A 26,833-nucleotide genomic window follows, 5' to 3' on the forward strand; every position below is an offset into this window, starting at 1 on the left:
CAAACTAAAAATAAATACAAAATTATAGACAACTGTTTTTTCAGTAATGGAGTAGAGCTCTCAGTGGGAATTTAAATCCTACCAAGGACTAAATCACAATTGACAGGACTGAATACAGTATCTCTGTCACAAAGTTTGACTGGCAAATATGCATATTAAAAAATTACTGAAGGGTGGCCACCAAAAAAATAAATAAATAAATAAATAAATAAATGCAACCTATTTTTAAAACCAAAAATTCTGAAAATTTCCAATTTGACAGAAAGCAGAAATATAAAGATTTCTGGTTAAGAAGATAGAAAATGTAAAACTAATTGTGTCATTAATCACACTCGATGTAAACAGAATGAATTAACTCATTAGAAGCGAAAAAATCAGAATAGATTTGGGAAAAATAAAAGCTATGTGCTGCTTACAGTATGCATATTTAATATAAAGTTATAAAGAAAAACTGAAAATGAACAGCAAAAACATATCAGAAGAAAGTTAACCAAGAAAAGCTGGTACAGCAACATTACCAACAGATTAAACAAAGTAAGGCAAAAGTTCAAAAAGACATCCCATAATAAAAGTGATTGTCACCAGGAATATATAATAATCAAGGACACATAGTAACACCAGAGTCAAACATCATCAAGTATTAGCTGATACCGACAACACAGTCATTGCCATAGAAAACTGAAAAAAATTGGTCAAAAATTAAGATAGAGATAGTCTGAACAGCATAATTAGTAAGGTTGAATTAATTCATGTATATAGAATCTCCTATTCAAATAGAGATATATCTTTAAAAGCTTTTTGTTGTTTATTAATTTCAAAATTGGTTCCATTATTGCCCAAACACGTTGCAATAAAAAATCACTAACAAAGCTATCAAATTGAATGGAGGATGATACAGTCTTTTCAACAAGTGAAAATAGAAAAACTAGGCATTAATAGGAAGATAAAAAATGAGATTTCGTGTCCTTTTCATTCCATACAGCAAAATGAACTTGAGGTTGATTATAGATCTAAAATTAATTGTTAAACAGTAGTTTCTAGGGGGAAAAAAAAAAAAGGAAATTATCTTCAGCCTGGGAATAATGGTTCTGAGAATACAACAAGCAAGAACCTTCAAAGAAATGATTAATTAAGTCACATCAAAATTAAATTTTGCTCAAAACCAAAGTTAAGAAAATTTACAGAAGAGCAAGTTTGGAAGAAAATACTCCCAAAATCTGACAAAGGACCTGGGATAAGAGTATATGAAGAATTACAATTTGGTCATGTTTTTTAAAAGTCAGTCCAATTAAAAATAAAAAGACTTAACCAAACATTCACAAAAGATAAAAGAATGGTCAGTAAGTCAATAAAGTGCTCAACATTATTAATCATGGAGGAATGTAAATTTAATTCACCATAAGATAAAGAGCTAAAATAAAAAAGACTGAAACACCAATTATTACCAAGGATTTGGAGTAACCATAACTCATATTGCTTATAGGAGTACATAACATTAACAACACATTTTGAGAGGACATATAGAAATCTCTTAAAAAACTACATACATCATTGTTTTGGAGTTTCTAGCAAAACAACCAGACAAGTAAAATGAAATCAAAAGGTATTCAAATTGGAAAGGAAGAATTAATGGCATGACCTTGTAGATAGTTCTAAAGAATCCACAAAAAAGTCTGAGAACTAATACAAAAGCCTGATCAGCAAGGTTCCAAGATACAAGATAAATAAAAATAAACTGTATTTCTATATACTAGCCATGAATAATCCAATAATAAATTAAGAAAATAATTCCATTAGCCACAGAATCAAAAGGAATAAAATATTTTAGGAAAAATAACCAAACATCCAAAACATACAATAAATACTATAAAACATTATTGAAAGAAGAAAATTTAAAGAAAGGTAAAAATCTCTGGATTAACAAATCGGGAGACCAAAATGTGAACACAGTAATACTTGCAAAATCATTTATAAACTTATTGCAGTCACTTAGGGGATTCACACTTTGAAGCACAGCAATCAGGATAGTGTCATACTGAATATTTACATATGTAAAAAAGTCATATTTACACCAATGGAAGAGAACTAAAAATCTAGAGATAAACCTTCACAATTATGGCCAGTTGACTTTTGAGAAACATACCAAGACAATTCAATGGGGAAAAGAATATTCTTTTTAACAAATGGTGCTATGATAGCTCAACATCCACATCATCAAGTGTAAAACAGTGTAAAACAGTGAAGCCCTATCTCACACCACATACAAACATTAACTCAAACTGGACCACAGAGCTAAATGTAGGAGCTAAAAGTCCTTGAAGAAAACAGAGGAGTGTATCTTTGTGACCTTACATTAGGGAACAGCAAATGACGGTGGAAAAAGAAAAATTTCCTAAGGATGCCTGTAGCCTGATGCCTTTCAAATAAAGCTTAAAAATACCCCCAAATCGGGACGCCTGGGTGGCTCAGTTGGTTGGGCAGCTGCCTTCGGCTCGGGTCGTGGTCCCAGGGTCCTGGGATCGAGTCCCACATCGGGCTCCTTGCTCAGCGGGGAGCCTGCTTCCCCCTCTGCCTCTGCCTGCCATTCTGTCTGCCTGTGCTCGCTCTCTCTCCCTCTCTCTCTCTGATAAATAAACAAATCTTTAAAAAAAAAAATACCCCCAAAGCAAGCAGTTATTATGAATGGACACATACATATGTAGAGTAAATATACAAACACCCAGCATAATTAATTCCAAGTAGTGGTTACTTCTAGGGATGAGAGGATTTCGGGGTGGGGGGGGGCAGAAGGATAATTAAGGGTAATTTTTGTTTCTTAAAAAAAAAACTTCAAACAGAAAAAATATAGTGCTAATATTTGATGAAAGTGGTATGACGCTACCCATGTACCTTTATGAATATTTGAAATACTTTATGATTAGACCAAATTACATTTTTTAAAGGAATGAGACAGCCTTATCACGATCATTAATTTCCAGTGCAGCACAGGGCAAAATTTAAAGTAAATTAAACTAATTGATCTAAAACTCCACTAATCTCAAGAAATATTCAGGAAATTGCTTTGGGAATAAACACTATTATTAGATCCTTTGTCATTGCTTTATTCAAAATGGAGAACAAAGTACACGCTCCCAGAATGATCACTGGAATTTTCCACTTGTTTGTATTCTATACAAATAGTTGGGGCTTATGTTTATTTTAGTAAATTCTTTTTTCTCTCTCTACTCCTAAATTTTTCAGCAAATTTTCCCAAGCTTAAATTTCTTCCTTTTGTTTTTTTCCTTTCCCTAGATTTGTATTTCCTTTCCTAAGCAACAATAAAACATTATTTTCTTTTCCATTTGCTCATAAACCAAACAGTACATTTCCTTGTTTGGTTTTTCACTTTCAACTACATGTTTGGTTTGCTTACTTTTTTTGGGGGGGGCAGGGGGCATATTCACTTTTCCAAGTACAAGACATGCTTCCAGGTGTTAACAAGCTACATTTTTTTTTTTTAATAGGGAAAAGTCTCACTTCTTTAGGCCCATCAGGAAGATGTGCAAGCAGATGGGGATTCAACAATAAGCACTTTCTACTTAAAAGGGTACAAACCCCTCCACGCATGTTTCTCTCAAGGGGCCACGGGATGCTGAAGGCTGTAGGTAGGACAGGTGTCAAGTTGCCGCCATTATTACCATGGGGTGAGGGCCAGAGGCACCCGGCCTTCTCTTCCTAGAGCCAACTCCCTCCGTGTTACAGAGTCTAGACCACTGCCTGGTTCAAGTCACAGAGGACAACAAAAGGGAGCCTCTTGTCATCTTTTCGACCCAGCCAACAACAATTATCATTTACTGGGATTGTCTACTGCCAAGTAGTCTTCTGGCCACTCAATACAACCTCACTGAACTCATTCCCCATGAGAGAGGGGAATTAGCTCTACTTCATGGACAGGGCACTGGGTCAAGAGATCAAGCAATATAACCAAGATCACACAGCTTTGTTACCTGGCTGGAAGAGCCAAGATTCACGTCCAACTGCAGCTCATGGTGAATGCCTGGCCATCTGCCACACACGCCTTCTTCCCTTTCCAATTGCCGCAGGGTGTGGAGCAAACCAGTTTTTTGGTGAACAGTTGCTCTCCCTCCCAAGCCACCATGGGCCCTACCAATTCTATTTACGCTCACGACAGGATGATGTCCAAGTCCTCAAGGAAACAACTGGGTTCCTCAAGTATGGCATTAATAGCAACAAGCATTTATGCAGAGGCAAATGGATGCAGTATTTACGTACACATAGGTGTGTCTGCAGGGGCGAGGCTGGCTACCTGCTGTGGGATTGAAAGAGCCCTTCTGAGGGTGCTCCTATAACCACAGCTTCCAAACATAGAGTCCCCCGAGTAACAGAGGCCTACCTGAATTGGATCCTGCGTCAGTCTCATGGGCCCGATGCGCACCTCCGCAGAAGAGACCTGCTAAATAAGCAACAGCACGTTAGGTGTGTCAAGTCCGACTCCAAGCACTGGCAAGTTCTTCCTTACTTAGAATATTACAGGATACTCCTTTGTAGACACTGCAGACAAGGATCCCACTTCCTAACACGGAGACAGTTTATAAAACATACACAGCATAATCCTGGTTTTGTTTAAGAATACCTACATTTATAGCCATTGAAAATGTCGCGGAGAATATCCTCAAACGCCAAGGAGTGGATTTCAGGTTGTTTTTACCCTAAGTACGTGGATCTTTATAATAAGCAAGCACTGCTATACCAGAGAAAACTGACGATTACTTTCCGCACACCTACCATGTGCTCAGCACCAAGCAAGACAGTTCTTACTCTAAAATCTCGAGGAGAGGTTTTTCTCAAATGTGAAAGCTATAACATTTGAAGAGCTGTTCCTCTACTTACTTCTTAGTTTTCTTATGTCCAGGCTTTCATACAAGGCAGACAGCTTATTCTTACCCATGTTTACCATGAATAAACTCATTGGAATTCCCCTTCCTTGGGGGAAGCCCATCCCATGACCGCAAGAGGCAAACGGTGCCCCACAACTCAGTCCAGGAGCTTAGGTGTTGAGCGGCCAACACCATTTAACTGCCTTCCGCTCCAAGCATAGAGCCAGTCTTTGTAGTAACTTTGCTTGGATTTCTCCAAGTGACTCTTTCTAGGTAACTGTATTAAGGGTCTTGACCTCACCTCCACAGACCCAATTTTGTTTTCCTCCAAGAGGAAGCCGTCATTTTGCCACGGCAAATGAAGGGAACACCTTCAGCAAGCATACAAGGTCACAGGACTGCAGGTAACTCAGGGAATCAAGGGCCAGAGGATGCTTTTGTCAGTTAACAACAGCAGAACTTTCTTTGAATTCTAATTCTAAAAACTAAGAGTTTCCCCTTCTCCTTGCTTCCCTTTTCTCCATGCTTAATTCCTGATGGGCGTGGTGTGAATCTTCTCTAAAACAGGACTGAACTGCTAATATTCCAGGATCCCTCAACCCTGGCTTCTCTGTGTGAAGCAATCATGCCAGGGGCTTCGACCTCTCACCAACCCTGCCAGCATACAGCTCAAAGTCACACAACAGTACCCTGCAAAGTGTTACTGCTGATACCAGCACCCAGCATGTACGCACAGCCCTAAGTATTACTCCACTGAAAAACCAAAGATATGAGGCCTCCTGGGTCACTGGGACTCAGCAGTCCATCTAGCACTGGGAGCTCTACTCGGACACAGTGTTTATTTCAAAGGCAATTTAATTTTTAGTAAAGAATTTTACTAAAAACTTAATAATTAAGAAGTGAAACCAATTTGATGCAGTAAGATCAAGTCGACTGATTATCTAGGGTAGACTTTCACTGTCCTTGTGATCTCTCTTGAGTTCACGGCACCCACACACCTAAGTTCCCTTGCAACAAGGCTATAGGTTTTCTCCAGCAAAACTAGCTCCCAAAGGGGTCACCCAGGGGCAGGGAAAAAAAAAAAATCAATGAAATATGGAATACAAAGTTTAAAAGGCGTAAAATAAAAAGTGACTCACTTTGGAAGGCAAAGGGACGGGGAAGGATCCCTATTAGAAGGGCACAGACTGCCCAAAAAACAGTTCACTCTTAACCAGCACATTTCTATCCAAGTTTGTAAATAACCAAGATGTGGACAAAGTACTTAGAGAAGAACTATATGTGTGTGTGTGTGTGTGAGAGAGAGAGAGAGACTGACAGCTCACAATACATTCCTGAAGAAATCTCTCTAGAACAGATCCTGTGAAATATGTCATGACTATTGGCACACAGAAGGCTGGATTCTCTTAAAATAATTCTCATTATGGTCTCCTACTCATTAAGGCCCAGAGGATCTTCTTGTATTTCAGCTTTTTCTGTAACTGAATTTAGACAGGACACAGGTCAAGTCACTTTTTACACAGGTCGCTTGGGATAAAAGCCCTGAAAAGCAGCATTTATGGGTCCTTATTATCAACCTTAAAAAGGAAGTCAATTATATTTTCCTTTTATGTTAGGAAATAATGACTGATTAGTAGTAGTTCTGAAATAAAGTCCTTGTGTTGTTGACAACACTGTTAAAGCTCTTCAACTATCATCATTTTTTGTTATGCATTTTACGTCTTTAGAAAACATGAGGTTTTTGTTGGAACTATCGTGTGAGCTCTGTGTGTTAGCTTCCTAGGGACTGAAGTTTTGAAAGAGGAGGAAGAAGAGCTCTCTGATGGGAGGAGAAATACCTTCTGAATCACTTCTGATCACAATTCAGAAGAAGGGGGAAGGAAAAACCCCCTGAAGTTTATTATCTCATTGGTATGTGGTAAAATTTTTCGTGTAATTTTCTTTTAATTTGGGGATGTAAAATTAACTTTTTAACTTTGCACTAATGAGGGAACAGACCCAGAGTTGAGAAGATGGTGAAAAACTGGCATGTTAAAACTCCTATCATGGGTTAGATACTGTAGCAGGAACTTAACATGTATTTTCTCACTTAATCCAAGATCCATTTCATTATTTGAGCTCTGATTTAGAATAGGCTCAGTTATACTGTGGTATCAAAGAGACCCCAAATCTCAGTGGCCTAATAATATAAAGACTTTTTTTATTCATACGAAATTTACTATGGTTCCAGGTGACTTTTCAAAGCAATTCCTCCTTGCGGTTACTGAGAAGTCCAGGCCAAGACAAGGTCAAGGGGAAAGTCACAGGAGACTCACACATGGATTCTTAAAACCTCTGCCTGAAAGTTACACACAGTACTTTCCCTAAGCCCATTGGCTGGAGCTAGTCACGTGGCCCCACTTCGCTGCAAGGAGGAAGTAAATTAAGGAAGCCACAGGTGGTAGTTACATATGCCTTTTTAAACTTTGCCAGGAGGACATCTGACATTCCTGTGAACACTCCTCCAGCCTCCTGCTCTCTCCCAGGGGCAGTGCTTGGCGCTTTCACAGGGATGACCTTAGCAGAAGAGAGGCAATGGCCACTGAGTGCCAGTGTGAAATTTTCAAAATGACACCTGACCTAGAACACACCCTTTTCCTGCTCAACAGCAAAGACTCTCCAACTGTCTTCCACAACCATAAGAGTCGGCTGTCTGCAGCCAGCCTTTGAACCTCTGCCTGATTCAGTTCAGCAGGAAGCTGCCACTGGAGGCAGACCCCCGGGACACCCCACTACAAGTTTGCTTGACCTTCTCCAAATGCCCGGACTCTCCCGTCCTACCCACTTCCTCCCAAGCCCACTCCTCCACCTCCACCACCCAGCTCGGGGCTTCCATTTACCAGCTCCTTTAGTCCTGACCTACACTTAGCTTCCTGTCTCTTGGCTTCCCTTTTCCTTCTTAGGCTGCACTCCCATTCTTCTGACCTGGGCTTCCATGTCCAAAAGAGGTCAATGATCTTAACAAAATGGCAGCACTTCTCCTTGCCAGCTCTGAGGGCAGGCATGAGGCAGTGACCAACAGAGGCCAACCTGCATCTTTCTATTCAGAGCAGCTGCCGCCTGCAGAGCTCTGTTTCTGACACAGGAGCCTACTGCCTGCCTGTCATCAATCTATGAAAGAGTATTTACGAACATGAACAGGAGACCATTTATTGATGTCTCTGTAACCAAGCCAAGATTCCCTACTTCAAAGAGTGAACTCGGAGCAACTGCAGAGGCACAGATTCCCAATTAGTGTAGGAACTCTGATTCCAGGAAGTGAAGACCTTTGCCAAGGTCACAGAAGCAAGGAAAGGATAGGGTCAGAGATAACCTAATGCTGGTACCCACAGGGAGAGGAGGATGGGACAAGAACGTGAAGAGACACACTTCCTAGCCACTCTGACCACACGTTGTTCCCCAACAGTCCAATGAGGAAGGATTGCTGACTGGAAGTACAGTCTTAACTATCTCGTATTCACAGTGTGTCAAACATTCATGTGTATACATCTGTATTCAGGGTAACATACATACACAAGCAGCAGGGTAACCAATGGACATTCAGGGGAGTTGACATTCTAGGGAAAAAAAAAATCTATTTTGTAGCATTTGCTGATTCTCTGGTGTAAATACCTTCCCTTTAATCTCAAGCTAGCAATACAGGTCCCTGAGTGTGCAACTAAGACTGTATCTTTACATTCTGGATGAAAAGGGTCTATGAGCAGCAAACTTAGGGAGTCTTCTGTGGTCTACAAATGCCTATCACTTGCCTTTGATAGTTTAATGAGGTGTAGAATTCTGGTTGATAGGTACCGTCCCTCAAACTTTAAAGATGGCAGAAAGGAGAGAGTACCTCTGGTTTTCAAGGTGGGGAGATCAAGGAAGGCTCCATTAAGGCAAACAGGTCATGAAGAACAAGAGACTGGCTTGGGAGAACAAATTCCAGACATATGAAACAACAGAAGCCAAGGCACGGAGGCAAAAGCGCAAAGATACAATGGCAGAGAAAGTGAAGACTGGAAGGACTGGGAAGACCATCTTTGAAGGTGCGCACCATCCGGCCCCCCCACCCCCGCTCCTTTCTTTCTTGTAGGCACCAACCACACTGTAGGTTTCATGAGTAAAATTAACAGGATCCCCTTTGGGACTTGGGAGGGTCCTGGAAATCAAACATTTGGTTTGTCTACTTTCTGGACAGAGAAGAACAGATTTAGCAGAAACAAAACAGACACTGCTATGAGTAGGAACTAGAGCAATGAAATCAAGTCAGGGGAAATGCCACAACGAACAAGAATACAATGACCCAAAAAAATTCACACAGCTTGGCCTCATTTAAGTGGAGAGGAAAGTCCAAGATGAAAACCTGGCACAGGTCAGGCCAATGAAACACATCACCCGGAAAGACCAGGAAGTTCAGGCTAATTTGCCTGTCACTGCACCACTCTCCCTGCTGGGGAACACCACCCCTCACGGTATTTCCAGCTTCAGGAATTTTGTTAGACAGCCCCGGCTTGGAGTTTTCGAGAGCTTCCCTCAAACAGGAAGGAAGCAAGAAGTCAGGAAGAGCCATTGCTACCCCATCTGCCCAGCACAGCTTACACCTCCCTCCAGCAGCTGCTCACGTGTCCCTGCCCTCGGAGGCTGTCTGAGCCCGGCTGCACCTAGGCACCCCTAGCAGCTCTCCTCAGCGCCCTTCTCTATTGCATCATTACTGACTATTACTCATTTAAGTAGCTTTGTCCTTGGCAAGACCCAGTTTCCTAAGGACAGAACATCAGTCCTCCTCACGATTTTATCCCTAGCATCTGTAACTGAATTCAACTGCCTAAAATCACATGGGTTTTAAGGAACAGAGTCTGGAACCAAGGCTTGATTTTTCTCCCTCCCAGAACATCCAGGGAATGTTCTACCATTAGGTTCTAGAATTTAGAGAATCCTGACCCCTTTTCTACCCTGAAGTGCTGGAATTCACTCTGATTTAGCAGACCAGATTCTCCAGGACCCAGCAGGACCTGCGCAGGTCCTGGTCACCGGCACTGCCACTAACAGGGCTGCCACTAGGACTAAGAAATAGAAAGGAAGGTGTGGGTCTACGTCAGAGTCTGGGCAACGGTGGCAGTTCATATTTGGAAACCCTTCCTCCCCACCTGCAGCCACAGAAAACATTCACACACGTGTACACACAGGCATAGCTCAGGGCAAGTGGGGAGGAGTGATGCCGTGGTAAAGATCATGTCCATCACTAAAGACATCAGCTGTGGGCTCAGGAGTAAGTATTTTTAAATACCTCAATCAACTCTGCCTGCTGCCCTGTTGGCTCTGACTTTAGTACTCAGTTCTCTCCAGGTAGCCCCTGTCCACTCTCTGTTCCCAAGCCAAAATTTCAACTTTCTTAATTCCTCTGAGCAAGCAAAAGCTGTGTTTGACTTTGGCCCCCCACCCTTTTTTTTTTTTAGTTGAGAGAGTGAGCCAGAGCATGAGCATACAACTGGGTGTGGGGCGGGGGGAAGGGGTGTCGATGGCAGCAGAGGCAGGGAGAGAATCCCAAGCAGACTACCTGCTGAGCACAGAGCCCTATGCCAGGCTCTAACCCACATGCTGAGATCACAACCTGAGCAGGAAGTGAGCCAGATGCTTAACCAACTGAGCCACCTGAGAGCCCTTACTTTTGCCTTTTCTTTTCTTTTTTTTTTTTTTTTAAAGATTTTATTTATTTATTTGACAGAGAGAAATCACAAGTAGTCGGAGAGGCAGGCAGAGAGAGAGAGAGGGAAGCAGGCTCCCTGCTGAGCAGAGAGCCCGACGCGGGACGCAATCCCAGGACCCTGAGATCATGACCCGAGCCGAAGGCAGCGGCTTAACCCACTGAGCCACCCAGGCGCCCCTATTTTTGCCTTTTCAATAGGCCCCTGCCTACCCCCTGGCTTGCAGTCTGAAAGGCACCAGCACTGACCATGAGGCTGCACATCCCTGCCTTATTGTGGTCTGTACTCAGAGGCCCCCTGCCCTCAGCCTATCTAGCAGGCTTCCTTCTCTTTGTCAGCCTTGGGACCCTGGCAGCAGGCTCTGCCCTCCCACCAGCCTCCAGCCCTCCCCTAGCTTTGTTTCTGGCCACCCTAGAGCACCTCCTGTCAACTCAGTTGCCCCAGACCTTTTAGTGCCCATCAGGTGGTTCTAACCCTCCCTCACCTGCTGCCGCCAATTCTCTCATCTAGACATTCTCAGCCTCTGCTTCCTGTTCCAAATACCTGGGACTTATTAAATGTATCCATGCCCCAGTCCCCTTTCAAACCACAAGAATCAGAATCTCTAACAATGGGGCCCAGGCATCAGCATTTTTAAATCACAGGTGCAACTAGGGTTCAGAACCAATGGTCTATTCTGAGCAAACATGTCTGCTGACAACAGCAAACTCAATTACTTTATTAATTTATTCAATAAATGTCAACTGAGTGCTTACCTTGTAAAATCACCAAAACCCACCTAAATGCCCCTCTCCAAAATCATAAGATCACTTAGGCAAGAGAAAGATACAATCCCTCACATTTGATGATTTCCCCAAACCAGGATCTTTAAATGAGTATCACAAAGAAATTGAAGTCTATTACAAGCAGATACATGGAAGATTATTCCCAGTCATCAAACACTCACAGTGGATGACAGATCTACCGACTTTGTTTTGTGCTCTCTTATGTTCTATTAATATAGTACATTCATTTGGAAGCATGATCTTTCTTCACAAATACAAACACACAGATAACTACTCGTCAAAATATACAACCACAGAAGAGATTAACTTGACTTTGAAATTTAAAACTTCTATTCATCAAAAGACTAAAGCAAAAGCAAAAAACCCTCCAATAAAAAGAAAAAAAAGGAGAGCTCAAGAGACAGAAGATCTAAAATTCAGGAAATAATCACATATTAGTAACCAGAACATAACAAAAACGTCTAAAAACAATCCTTGAAAAGACAGCCAAGAAGAAAGTTGAGCAACAGGGGAGAAAAAAAAAAAAACCACAGGAGAAGGAAATATAAGCACGAAAAGATGCTCAATCTCTAGTAATCAGGAAAATAAGTTCCAATTACAATGAGATGTCATACCTAGCTATTTAATAAAAGCAAAAAATGGTAGAATTAAGAAATTAAACAGTTTCATGGGCCAAAAGGTTGACCCATAGGAACTCATACATTGCTGTTGAGTGTGTAAATTGCTTCAGCCACTTTGAAAAGTATTTTGGGGATTCCTAATAAAGATGAAAAGGCATGTATCCTACAATCCAATTCCTATGTGATTTCTGTGGGTTTCTCTGTGGGATATATGGAGGCATTTACAAAAATATTTGGAGCAAAAAAATGGAGACAGCCTAATCTACAATCCATTAGCATCTATCACCAGAAAAAATACTATTTTGATGAATATCCATATATTGGATATTATGCTATGAAAATATATCAACTAAGAGCTACCCATTCAAAATGGATCAATCTCATAAAGCTCAAAAAATTTTTTTAAAAAATACATACCTTAGAACACTACTTAAAGTTTTAAATTATTTAAAATACTGAATATAGGGGGACGTGGGTGGCTCAGTCTGTGAAGCTTCTGCCTTTGGCTCAGGTCATGATCTCAAGGTCCTGGGAACAACCCCCTCGTCCCAAATCTGATTCTCTGCTCAGCGGGGTGTCTGCTTCTCCCTCTCCCTCTGTCCCTCCCTGCCCCATTCATGCTCTCTCTCAAAGATAAATACCAAAATAATAAACTAACTGTTTAGGAATATTGTATCAGTACCGAGAAAAGCTTATAAATTCCCAGTTAAGGGAAGAGTCCCATTGGTGGAAAGGAGAAGGGGATTTAAGTAGGGAAGAAATTACCAGGGGCTTCAACTACTGTTCGTGGTCTATTTTTTTTTTTTTTAAGCAGTGAGTTGTGAGTACATAGGTGTTTATTGAATTATTTTTTCTCATTTGTTGTTTATCTTCAAACTGCAGAATAAATTTATCATATATTTCATTTTATTGGAAGTCTTTTCTATTTTTGAGTTAACATTAACTGAGCAGTAGCCACTAAACAAAGAACCTATATATATGTATTTTTTTCCTACTATATTTATTTGGTAAAATAATAATAAAATGTCTCAGAATATGGACATAATTTCCTTGAAACTCAGTAAAATGAAACCCTAGAGTAGTGGTCTGGGACTCAGGGGTCCTTGCTCAAAATAACTGTTCCTTACCTCATTATGAAGGGGCTTATGAACCCCCCCAAGTAGCAGCTCATGTCATGGTCACAGCAACCTCACTTCCTTAACAGCTAAAGAACTTCAACCTCTGGGGTGCCTGGGGGACACAGGCATGTCTGCTTTAAGAGTCCAACTCTTTCTTCCGGCTCAGGTCCTAAACTCATGGGTCGTTAGATTGAGCCCCACTGGGCTCTGCGCTCAGTGCACAGTCTGCTTGGGAGTTTCCTTCTGTCCCTCCCTTGAGCTTGCACTTCCTCTCTAAAATTAAAAAAAAGAAAGAAAAGAAAAGAAAAGGACTTGAAGCTCCATCACAGTTCGACACCTCACCCAAGGGGCTAGAGTTGAGATTTAAGCCCAACCACCTTACTTAGAAGGCCATGCTCTTATATATTCACTTACATTTTGATTTGTTCTAGAAAAGTCTAAAGATGCTACGCAAAGAAACTAAGTCAAGCTTTTAAAATGATAAATGAAAGCTCTGGCTGAAGAACACGAGCATAGGGCACAGGGCAAAGGAAGTGGGGAGCTCAGTATGTACAGCCTATGCCATAGCCAACACAGCTGTCCGTCAAAGAGGGAGACACGGCTTCGTGCCCAAGAGGAGACAGTAATGGGCTTCTCGGTGCTGGGTCTTACAATGCCCCCAACTGATGCCTTCCCCTCCATTCCCCAGTCACTGGTGTCAACAAGGCTTCTCTTTCTCAATAGGTACAAGTGCTACCCTCCACTAAGCAGAAAAGGTGGAAACACTGCTGTGAGAAAGGATAGAGGCCATCGAGGCCATCCTCAGGTTAGCATGGAGGTGGTTAAAAAAAAAAAAAAAAAAAAAACACCAAGATGCCTGGATGCCATCAGATCTTAACACAGAAAATGTGATCAGCATAGTCTAAGGGAGACAGCGTCCACACCACCCACATAAATCAGATGAAGGAAATTATTTAAATGATATACTCACTTCATCTATAGCCATGGGAAAAGAACTCTGCCTGATACCAATTAGATGTTAAAAGAAAAAGAAAAAAAATGGTCAAGAATATAATCCATGAGGGACGCGCCTGGGTGGCTCAGTGGGTTAAATGTCTGCTTTCAGCTTAGGTCATGATCCCAGGGTCCTGGGATTGAGCCCCTCGAGCTCCCATCATGCCCCCTGCTCAGCAGGAAGCCTGCTTCTCCTCTGCCTGCACCCCACCCGCCCACCCCACTCCATCCCATTCTCTTTCTGGCTATCATGTTCTCTCAAATAAATAAATAAATAAAATCTTTTAAAAAATATATAATCCACAAAATGGGTGAGTACCCAAAGAAGGTGAGCACAAGGAAGGCCTACAGAAAATCGGTTTTGGAGGAAAACAAAAACCCAGCTGCACTCATATTATGATTATGTCAAAAAGGCTTTACATTATACATGCAGTCCAAAAATCAAGGCATCACCGTTCATAAATATAACAATTCTGCCAGTATCACCAGGTTGAATATGTATAAACGTAACACCATTTCCACATGCCAAAGGTCAAACCCAGAGTCTGACTTGGAAAGCAGAGGAATTTAAAGGCAACCACAAAAGGGGACATCCCTCAACACACTTTTAGTAGGGATATTACTGATAATAAAACTGCCCAATGGCTTCAAGCATCTACAATTACATTGTGTAACAGACGACGAACTAAGCACAGTTGATCTCTAATTATTCAGGAGGCAGTTATCCAGACTGTGGAAAAACCCAAGCATTTCTGATGCTTTTCCAGCCTACTGCATGCCTTTTCGTGAACATTAAATGAAGGCAAGAGAAAGTGAAGGGGGATGATATTCAAATCAGTCAATTCTGCTACATGGCCAGCAGTTCTGGTAAACAGATTGGATGGGCAAGGGAACAGAAACCATCTGCTAAAAATGAGTTTGAGATTTCCTGTGGATTTCAATTATCCATACTGCCCCTGTCCTAAATTTTATCACTCATAAGTTAGAGTTGCCTTAAAGAGGCAATAGCAAAACGTCTCCCCTGCTCAGCTACAGGACAATCTCACACTATGGCCCCGGTGACCCTGAAATAACTCTATTTTTTTTCACCACATCTAGTTCTGCATCAAATATTCAGCCACATATGCTTTCCCGTCTCTAGTGTGTCAGGGCCACTCACCCTGGCATAAAATGCAACCATGAGTCCCTGAGTCCATGGATCACATGGACATTGGAATTAAAGAATCAGTGTCAAGCAGATTCTCAAATTAAAAAAAAAAAAAAAATCCCATTTAAAATTAAGTAACTCAGGGGCTCCTGGGTGGAACTGTTGGTTAAGCGTCTGTCTTCAGCTCAAGTCATGATCTCAAGGTCCTAGATGGAGCCCAGCCCCTGGTCAGGCTCCCTTCTCAGTGGGGAGTCTGCTTCTCCCTCTCCCTCTCCCTCTGCCAGCGGCTCCCCCTGCTTGTGCTCTCTCTTGCTCTCTGTCAAATAAGTAAATAAATCAAACTTAAAATTAATTCATGAGAAGTCTCTCACAAAATGCAAAAGCCCATTTTGTGTGTGTGGTTTTTTTTTAGATTATTTGTTTATTTATTTGAGATAGTACGAGAGTGAGAGAGAGAGAGAGAGAATAAGCACAAGCATGGGGAGCAGCAGGCAGAGGGAGAAGCAGACTCCCTGCTAAGCAGGAAGCCCAATGCAGGCTCAATCCCAGGACTCCAGGATCATGACCTGAGTTGAAGGCAGGCACGTAACCAACTGAGCCACCCAGGTGCCCCCAAAAGCCCATTTTGAAATACAGCTTGACCTATTTGGTATAAACAATTATTTCTAAGCAGTTACTCATAGAAAGTACAATTCATATCCTAAAAATGTTAAGACTGAAGTGAGACACTACACAATTAAAACCGCAACACAATTATCAGAAAGCCAGCAAGCAAGACAGTCGCCTGAGATTGTATCCCAAGAGTCCTGAGACCCCTACTCTAAGATTGCGGCCAGTGGCAGCCAAGTCTCTCCCATGCCCTGGCCCTCTGGTTCCACGGGGGCTTACGCCAAAAGTCACGGGAGAGCTCCCGCCATCTTGTTTCTTCTTTTCCAAAATACTTTTCCAATCTAGAGACAAGGACAAGGGAGCACTAGAAGGGCAGAAACGGCCTTTTCACAGGGGTGTGGCTGGGCAGAGGAAGGAAGCCACACTCTCCTTTCCCCTAGAAACCCAGAGATTTAGAGGGGTAAGGAAAAAATGTGTCCACTGACGGAGAAAAAAAAAATTTTTTTTAACTCCAAAGCGCGCGCGCAGACGCGCGCGCACACACACACACGGACACAAATTAAATCCCTAAAGGTTACTTTTGACTCAGCCAAAGTATATTTCTTTTAAAACGTAGTTGAAACTCACCACCTATCTTGGATCCTCACATCTTCCTCTTCCTTTGGCTAGAAAAAAGGCTGAATGCCACTCTCACAGCCCAGAAGAACGGAGGTGAAAAGCTCCCTTTTATACTTGTTCTAAAGCTCCGCCTACAGGCTCACTCTGGCGAGCCTCGGGCTCTCACCTTTTTGTACTCAAGACATTAAAATACCCTCAGAGAGCACAGCGCTCTGCAATCAGTTCAATAATGGTGGTAAGAAATAAGCCAGCAGTGCCTGCAGGGAGCTATGGGAACCCAGGCAAGACACATTTAGCTTCATCTGGGAATTCAGGCAAACTTCTAGGAAGATCACAGCAGACCTCAATGATAAAGAAGTGGGAACTAGTCAGATGAAGACTGTTGTAAGGAGCATTTCAGGACCCTAGAAACACCATGAGAATGTGAAAGAAAAGCAGTGCATCTGTGGATGGGCAACACTGAGGTTGGAGAGGGTGGAACAAGTCAGGTCATGGGGCCATGGTCTTGATGTGCTGAGAAAGGTGACAAAGGTTTAGTAATGTTGGATTAATATTTAGCCAAATCCCTCTGGTTGAAGTGTATAGATTAAGAGGGTCAGGATTGGAATGCCAGAGATCAGAGAGAACCTTCTGTGATGATCAAGCCTAACAGCTCTCAAAATGTAGTCCTGGAACCACTGGCATCACCCGGGAACTTACTAGAAATGGCAAATCTCAGGCCCACTGTAGACCTATTAAATCAGAAGCTCTGGGAGTGGACTCGGCCATGTGTGTATTGACTGACCCTCCAGCTGATGGGGATGCGGCCAAGACTGGAGAACCACTGGTGTACATAAGAGATGATGAGCACCTGCACTAGAGGCAGTGGTAGGAGATACGGATAAGAGGATGAATTAGAGGCAGATATGGTCATAGAATCAACGGAGACTTAGGTGGGCAAGGGAGAAAAAGAAATGGAGATTCAAGGATTTTGGTCTGAGTGACTGGGTGAGGCTGTAACGAATACAGGAGGTCAAGAAGGTGTATGGGAGATAATGAGTTAAGTGGTTGACATGCAGAGTTTGAGATGCCTCTGGGATATCCAGCTTGTCAGGTTGTAGGATCCATGAGTAGGAAGCTCAAAGACAGAGACACCAGTGGAGAGGAGAGGCGGATAAAAATATGCCATCACTAAGAGCAGGAGACCAAAGACAGAGTTCTGGAGACACCAGTATCAGAGGGCTGAGGAGAGTCAGAGACGTCTGAATCAGAGCTAGAAAAAGGAAAAAAAGGAAACCAGCTGATTCCTCCAAGAACTCAGTTACTTCCACAGGGCATAGCTAAGTAGGTTTTCTCCCTGTAATTCAAGATCAGGGTATCCACCTACGTAACTCGCCATAATCAGTAAAAGAAAAATCAATACATGATCATCTCAAGAAATGCCAAGATGGTATTTTGATAAAATTCAACATTCATCTAAAAAATCCCTTTGTTGACAGCTTTCCAGCATCCATTCCCTCTTTCTCGCATCCCGGGCCTTACTGACTCCTGTTTGGGGATCTACATAGTTCTAAACAAAACATGAATTTATATAACTATGACTAAGCCTTAAATACCCTGGCTACCTTGATTGGTCAGGGGTAGTCAAGTCATTTAGGCTTGTCCAAAGCAGTGCTTAGAAACAGCTTCTCTTTCTCTCCCTCTCTCCATTCTCTCTGATAGTCAGAAGAAACACAGCCAGGTTGTTGCTCAAAACATCTTGGTACCATGTAAGAATGGACATGACACCATTGGAGCACAGAGTGGAAAAATGGAAAGAAATCAGCACAGAGTGGAAAAATGGAAAGAAATCAGATCTTTTGCAGCACCATCACACCAACAGATTAAGTCTTGGCCAAAGCCATTTCTACCACTTATGTAAGCCAATAAATTGCCTTTTATTGCTTATGTAATAAAATTGCTGAAACAAGGCTGAAATAGCTCTTCTATGCTTGACACAGGAAGAATCCAATGGAAACACATGACTTCCTCCTGTTGATACTAGAAAGAGATCTGATAATAGATATCCTTTGGGTAGAGAACAGGTCACACCAGTTACACATGCAATGGTGTGTGGCTTCCCAAAAGAAAGGATATGAAACCATCGCAACTCAAACGACTAGGGTCCAGACCAACATCTGAGCAGAAGAGAAATGGTATTCCAACTGAGGGACAACAGAGCTAATTTCCACAGCTGTCTTTGGGTCAAGAATACTTACGAAATTCCAGGAAAACCAGAGGTCTAAACAAAAGCTACTGCCACCCATGGTCTCACCTGCCAACCACCAGCCTTTAAATCAAATCTTCTGTAGTCATATATGTCATCAGAAAATTTCTCAAGAAGGTTCATGGGAAACTCATTCCCTGATTCCTGTCATGTTGAAACTCTTTGTGGTTTTTTTATACTTGAAGGTAAGTTTGGCTGAATATAGAATAATTGCTTCACTCTTTTCCAGATTATCTCTAATGTATTTCTCTATTGTCTCTGGCTTAAAGCCTTGTGGTCAAGGTCCAATGTCTGATTTTCTTTCCTTTAAAAATGACTTGGTCTTTTTGCCTGGATGCCCCAAAAGATTTTTTTTTCCTTTATGGGCATTATGTTACCAGAATATGTATTGGTATTGTCCGTTCTGGGCAATGTTCCCAATATGTTATATTCCCTTTCTGTAGGTAGATTCCAGAATTTTTCCCAGGAAGGTTTTCTTTAATTTATCTGATAATGTATGTTCTATTTCATTGACTTCACTTTCATTTTCATTTTTTTTCAGAGACTCATATATATAGATCTCCCCTGCCTATATTCCATATCTTGATTTTCTTTCAAATTTTCTATTTTCCTTTTCATTTCTGTTTTTTCTTCTTCCTTTCCAATATCTGTTTCCCCTACAGTGCTTTCTGCATTGTTTATTCATTCTTACAGTGCTTCCAGTTGGGTTTATTTTTTTTTATTTTTTGCATTTATTTCTACTTTTCTGAATTACTAACTTTCTTTTTCATATCTCTGTTACTCAGTCATTTAATCTGTGTTTTTCTAATTTGGATTCCTGCTGTTCTTTCATAGCTTTTGTTTTCTTAACTTCTTTTACCTAATTCTGAAATATTAGGCTGCAGTTTCTCCTCTGTTTTATGAGCATATTTTTCATGTATGCCTTCATTGTCTGCCATTTGAAGCGGGTGTGAAGCACCTTCCACTTTTGGCTATTGTTCTCACACCAACTCTCTAAGCTTTCTGCTCCTTGTGGGAGTACCCCCCATTTTTGGGGACAAGTGCTCGTGGGCAATATCTGGGCTCCCAGCCTCCGGGAGGAGTAGTCCTTCCATCTTTCAGCCATTTCTTCCTAGGAGCCCTTTGTTACTGTCAGTGGTTTTGCCCAGCTGCTCATATTGTGGAGTTTACAGACATACTGTGATGCTGTGCTTTGTAAAAGATGCTCCTTGTAGGTTACATGGTTCACTAATATTATTGCTCTCTCTATCTTTATGAGGGGAATTTAGGGAATGAAAAAAAGGAGATTATAAAAGCACGATCCATGAAAGAAAAAATTGGTAAGTTGAACTTTATTAAAACGAAATCTTCTGCTTTAAAGAAGCTGCGAAAAAGACTGAAAAGTTAAGCCATAGATAGTGAGAAAGTATTTTCAAAACACTTATCTAATAAAAGACTTGTATCCAAAATATACAAAGAACACTTAAAACTCAACAATAAGAAAACAAACAACCCAACTGAAAAATGGGCAAAATATCTGGACAGAAACCTTACCAAAGAAGATACTCAGGGGCAAAGATGTTGAGCATCATTTGTCACTACAGAATTGCAAATTAAAACAGTGAGTATACCATCACACACCTGTTAGGATGGCTAAAATCCGAAAAACTGACAATGCCAATCACTGGATGGTGATTCACAAGAGCAAAAACAAAAACAAAAAAAATTTTTAGATTTTATTTTTTTTTTTTATTTATTTGAGAGAGAGAGACAGTGAGAGAGAGAATGAGCGAGGAGAAGGTCAGAGAGCGAAGCAGACTCCCCATGGAGCTGGGAGCCTGATGTGGGACTCGATCCCGGGACTCCAGGATCACGCCCTGAGCCGGAGGCAGTCGTTTAACCAACTGCGCCACCATGAAGTCTTTCATTCAAACATTTCTTCAGCATTTATTTTTTAAAATTTTAATTAAATTCTAGTTAGTTAACAGATACTGCAATATTGGTTTCAGGCATAGAATTCAGTGGTTCATCACTTATACAAAACCCACTGCTCATCACAAGTGCTCTCCTTAATACCCATCACCCATACAGCCCATCCCCCTACCTACTTCCCTCCATCAACCCCCAGTTTGTTCTCTGTCATTAAGAGTCTCTTACAATTTGTTTCCCTCTCTCTTTTTCCCCCTCCTATATGTTCATCTGTTTTGTTTCTTAAATTCCATGTATGAGTGAAATCATATGGTATTTGTCTTTCTCTGACTGATTGATTTCACTTAGCGTAATACACTCAAGATCCGACCATGTCATTACAAACAGCAAGATTTCATTCTTTTTGGTGGCTAAGTAATATTCCATTGTATGTATATACCACCTCTTTTTATCCATTCATCACAGATGGTCATCTGGGCTCTTTCCATAATTTGACCATTGCTGATAATTCTCCTATAAACATTGGAGTGCATGTACCCCTTCAAATCTGTATTTTTGTATCCTTTGGGTAAATACCTAGTAGTATAATTTCTGGGTTGTAGGGTAGTTCTATTTTTAACTTTATGAAGATTCTCCATACTGTTTTCTGGAGTGGCTGCACCAGTCTGCATCACCACCAACAGTATAAGAAGGTTCCCCTTGCTCCACACCCTCACCAACATCTGTTGTGTCTTGCATTGTTAATTTTAGCCATTCTGACTGTTCTGAGGTAGCATCTCATCATAGTTTTGATGTTGAGAATCTTTTCATTCATCTTTTGGCGATCTCAATGTCTTTGGAAAAGTGTCTGTTCATGTCTTCTGCCCATTTCTTAACCGGGTTATTTGTTTTTTGGGTGTTGAGTTTTGATAAGTTCTTTACCTATTTTGGATACTAACCCTTTATCAGATATGTCATTTGCAAATATCTTCTTCCATTCCATAGGCTTTTCGTTTTGTTGATTGTTTCCTTCTCTGTATAGAAGCTTTTTATCTTGAGAAAGTCCCAATAGTTCATTTTTGCTTTCTTTCCCTTGTCAACAAACATTTATTTACTGACTACCCACTATATTCCAGTCACTGGGAAAAAATTGCTCACTGCTATACAACCTAAAAAAAAGGCTTGATTTAGATTTGAGGTCAGATGCTCTGACTCAGAACCTATGCTTTCACATAACGTACAACACTACATGCCAGACTACCTGAATGGCATCAAAGAAGACTGAAATAAATGGAATGATATATTGCCTTCCTGCATGGGAAGCCAGTATTAAAAAGATATCATGTTTCCCCTAAATTAATCAATACATTAATTACTATAGATACTCTGGCACAACTTTTTTTTAAGTTGTAAAATATTTCTCAAATCTTAAAGAAGAATCATTACTTGTAACCGACTAACAAAATTATAAAGAAAGAATTATGAGTATTTTGCTCTGGCAGACTAACAATAGACTTCAAAGATACAAATACCAAAACACTGTGGTTCTAGCAGAGAGATGAACGGAAGGTAACAGAAAGTCTAAGAATGAAATATATAAATATATTCAGGTATACATTTGTGTGTGTGCATACAGTGTGTATGTGCACGTGTGTGTTCCTAAGCTTTCCATTATCTTTCATTCATCTCTCTGCTAGAACCATGCCATTTTGGAGGTATGACTTTAGTGAACAGTAAAAGTGTCACTTTGTATCAGTGAGCAAGAAGTGAATAATTCAATAATTTCACTAATGATAGGATCATTTGGTTAACATGTAGAGAAAAATTACGTTAGCTCCATACTTCACAAGACATCCAGATTACTTCCACGTAGTTTAAAATTTTAAATTGGAAAAAAAAAAACATAAGAACACTGAAGAAAAAGTAAAGATGAATACTTTTATCATTCCAGGGCCTGGAATGCCTTGCTAAGAATAACACCAAAGACATAAATCCTGAAGGAAATGACTGATAGATTATTACTCCTAAAAATAAATATATAAAAAGTATAATAAATATAAAATTACAAAACAGAGAAAAAATATTAGTAATGTATGATAAGAAAGAAAGTGCCATACTCATCAGAGTTCTTTAAAACTCTAATAGGATAATTATTTAAAAGGCAAGCATCCCCATTAAAAATGGGACAGTAAAGGACAGGCATTTCACAAAACACACACACAAATAGGCTATAAAAATTATGTAACACTGCTCAGTCTCTCTGGAAATCCAAAACTGTAAATCAAAACTAGATTCTACTTTGGCTCATCAAATTCCAAAGATTTTACAATGATGATCCCCAGTGCTGCTGAAGGTCTGGAGAAAGAAGTTTTTTCTTTGTTGGAGGGAGAGGAAAACTGTCCCAGTGACTATATCCCTTAACACATACCAAATGCCTTCCTGGACTACGGTAACATAAATGGCTAGAACCTTCAAAAGTATTTGAGACTCTTTTAATTGCCATCCCTTTTCCTCTGTTAAACATCCACCGTGATATTTATCATGTAATAATTTTGCCACCATAACCACAAACTGTCTAGGGCAGGAGGATCCTTGAAGACAGATGACAACACCATCCAACCACAGGCAGAAAACCAGTAAATGATCATCTGTGAAAGGCGTATCCCAACACCCAACACCCATATCCATCTGCTACAACTAAAACTCACAGATATTGGTGAGTGGGTGTTTAATTTAATACATCATTTACATGCAAAAAAACCTTTTGTAAATGGAAGATTATTCTGCTCCTTGGCACAAAATGCAGGATGCTGGAAAACTAAAGCTGCCAATGTTGCTATTCGGTAAAAGGTTTTTAATACAACACTAAATCTGAAATTCCTTTCACCACGTGTAACTAAGGGCAATAACACATGTCCCTGTGAGGGCAGATGCCGGGTCTCTATTATTCATGGATGGATCTCCAGTGCATGGCACAGCAGGCATTTAATAAATGATATAAATTACGATGATGATATCTCATTCATTCTTTTGGAAAATCCTTACTGAGCCCCACAGTGAGCCAGAAACTAACTAGGTGCCTTACATTTATAATTTAACTTCATAAGCTGCATCATCAAAGCATAAGCTCTTCCTTTAACTTGCATCGAAACGTGGCCCCCAAAATTTGACTTGCTTATATGAAAACACAAATGCCAACTTCTAGATCAGCTAACTTAACCTTCCCCCACTCTGATACCACAAAAAATCAAGAACTGCTTTACATCTTTCCTTGTATTATTACAAAATATTCTTCCACATATTACCTCCTGGTAAACGATAATTTCCAAGAATTTGGGAATTGAAGACACCAAAGGGATCACCTTTTTTAACTCTTTCATTTTATAAATTGCCAAATAAGGCCTAAGAGGGTAGGGGATAAGTTCAAAATCACACACAAGCGAGATGTCACAGTGGGACAAAATTGAGGTCTCTAGGCTTACAGACCAACCATGCTTCCACTCTGCCCTGCTGTTTCTTCCTGTAATCACCCAAATGTCTTCCCTTTAGTAACAGAAGCACAGAACACCATGTTCTTAGGCCTTGCAAAGAGAAGATGCTGGAATAGATATACTTGTGGCCCGCTTTATTCCCAATCCCAAACTCGTGATTCTGCTTAGAATTTAACAGAAGAATCTATAAATATATACCATGTACTTGAGCGAGTGACAGACACACCACAAAGGTTAAAAGCCTTTACTAGCAATTCTGGAAAAGATTATGGATTATTTTTTAATGAAAAGGCTAATCATGACACTAAAATTTTCTTCAAAGGTCTCATTTTACCATTTTCCTCTACAACTTATCTTCCAAAGCCTTCCGCAAAATCTGACATACTACATCCAGTCATAGAAGAAGGGCTAATTAAGCAGTGTCTTAAGCCACTCTACTAGAATACATACCTTCCAGTGTGGACTTACCTACGAGCCAAAGACAAGACATAAGTGGCAATGTAAAACTCCAGAGAAGAAAAGGAAACAGATGGAGGTAAGGGAAAAGCAGGTTAAGAGCTGACATTCATAAATGGTTAGGTAAATCAAGGACAAATTTCCTATAAACAAAAATGATCCTCTTAGACCACTGAGATGTCTTACTAAAGCTGAGATGCAGGCCTGGGTCCCTGAGTAATCATAAAAACTAATTGGGGCCAACAAGGTGTAATAGGGAAAAACTGCAGATCAAAGGCCTATGCTCTGTCCCAACTCATACATTAACTAGCTGTGTGATCATGAACAGACATCATGACATCACTTTGGGTATCAGTTTTGTAAAATGAGAGTTCAATTCAGTGCCTCTCAAATGTATCCACAGACGTACCCTAAAAACAAAGAATGATGATGGCTGGGAATGCAGGCTGTTTGTAGCCCCAGATTTCTCCAGTCTGTGTCTTCTATTTAAAAATACTTAAGGATGGGGTGGAACACATGCGTGGCTCAGTCAGTTAAGCATCCAAATCTTGATTTTGGCTCAGGTCATGATCTGGAGGTTGTGAGATCAAGCCCTGTGTTGGGTTCTGCACTGGGCATGGACTCTGCTTAAGATTCTCTCTTTCCAACCTAGATGTCCATCAGTACATGAATGGATAAAGAAGATGTGATACACACACACACACAATATAGAATACTATGCAGCCATCAAAAGAAAGGAAATCTTGCCATTTGCAACAACGTGGATGAACTAGAGGGTATTATGCTGAGTGAAATAAGTCAATCAGAGAAAGATAATTATCATATGATCTCCCTGATATGCAGAATTTGAGAGGCAATGTGGGGGGGGGTTGTGGAGAAGGGAAGGAAAAAATGAAACAAGATGGGATTGGGAGGGAGACAAACCATAAAAGACTCTTAATCTCACAAAACGAGCTGAGGTTTGCTGGGGGGAGGGGGGGAGGGAGAGAGTGGTGGGGTTATGGACATTGGGGAAGATATGTGCTATGGTGAGTGCTGTGAAGTGTGTAAACCTGGTGATCCACAGACCTGTACCCCTGGGGCTAATAATACAGTATATGTTAATAAAAAATTAAAAATTAAAAAAGATTCTCTCTTTCCCTCTCTCTTGTCTTTCCCCCCTACACTTGCTCTCTCTCAAAAAGAAAAAAGAAAAATGGAGTGCCTGAGTGGCTCTGTTCTTAAGTGTCTGCCTTCAATTCAGGTCATAATACCAGGGTCCTGGGATGAGCCCTGCATCCGGTCCCTGCTCGGCAGGAAGACTGCCTTTCCCTCTCCCACTCCCACTCCCCCTGCTTGTGTTCCCTCTTTTGCTGCCTCTCTCTCTCTCTCTCTTTGTCAAATAAATAAATTAATTAAATATTTTAAAACATTTTTAAAAAATAAAATAAATTAAAAATAAAAATAAAATAAAATAAAAATATTTCATGGAGATTCTACTTCTAAGTCCCATATGACCTGGAGCAACTTATGTATCTTCTATGAGCTTCTATTTTCTTGGACCAATTCTCTTACAAGAAAAACCAGAAAATGTGGATAGAATATATATTTTTTAAACATCAAAGTATTAGAGACACTGAAATATAGTAAGAATTTGCGAGACCAAGATCTAGAAGACAAAAGGAAGGTGAGAAGCAAGAATGTGGATTTTGGCCCCAATATTCCCTCACAGTTATTGACAATGCTGATAGCAGCAGCTGACCAGCAATAAGGAATTTTGTAAAGACCTTGGGTTTTCTGTCAGGACCTCTGCTCTACTGTTAAAAACAGAATTGACTTTGAAATAGATCAACCTTCACATGGGCTAAAACCCTCTGAATCATTTCAATCACTGATTAAATTATCATCACCCGTCCGTTGCCCAGCTGCCAGCTAGATGTAAAAGTAAATTCTGTCTGGAGGAATATGCCATCACATTAAGTATCAAAATATCTTTGAAGTTACTCAAACACATTGTCCTACACTCAATAAAAAACTAGGTTATCATGGGAAAAAATCAAAAAGGGAAAATAATTAAACAGACACATAGAAGATCCAGATAGTGGAGTTACAATACACAGAATTTTAAAAAATCACAGTTAATATGTTCAAAGAATTAAAAGACAAGATACAAAATTTTGGCAAAAGGCTAGAAACTATTAAAATAACAAGTGACAACTTCAGCACAGAGAAGTATAATAATTAAAATAGTCACTAAATGGGTAGGTAAATAAGGATAGGAAGCC

The 26,833-nt window shown here is 40.5% G+C and overlaps 1 protein-coding gene across 4 annotated transcripts in view; it reads right to left on the reverse strand.

Moving 5' to 3' along the window:
- Positions 1-26,833, reverse strand: part of PDE8B (phosphodiesterase 8B) — a 239,164-nt gene that overhangs the window by 125,875 nt on the left and 86,456 nt on the right. For 2 of the 4 annotated variants that reach the window (XM_044266643.1, XM_044266658.1), the window contains exon 2: positions 4,394-4,453. In XM_044266643.1, the coding sequence (XP_044122578.1) occupies positions 4,394-4,453 (60 nt within the window). Of the gene's footprint in view, positions 1-4,393; positions 4,454-16,499; positions 16,555-26,833 lie in introns of those variants that run through there. The other 2 variants (XM_044266668.1, XM_044266652.1) reach the window with 2 other exon arrangements.

This window comes from Neovison vison, chromosome 1 (assembly GCF_020171115.1).
Source record: "Neovison vison isolate M4711 chromosome 1, ASM_NN_V1, whole genome shotgun sequence".
Taxonomy (NCBI): Eukaryota; Metazoa; Chordata; class Mammalia; order Carnivora; family Mustelidae; genus Neogale; species Neogale vison.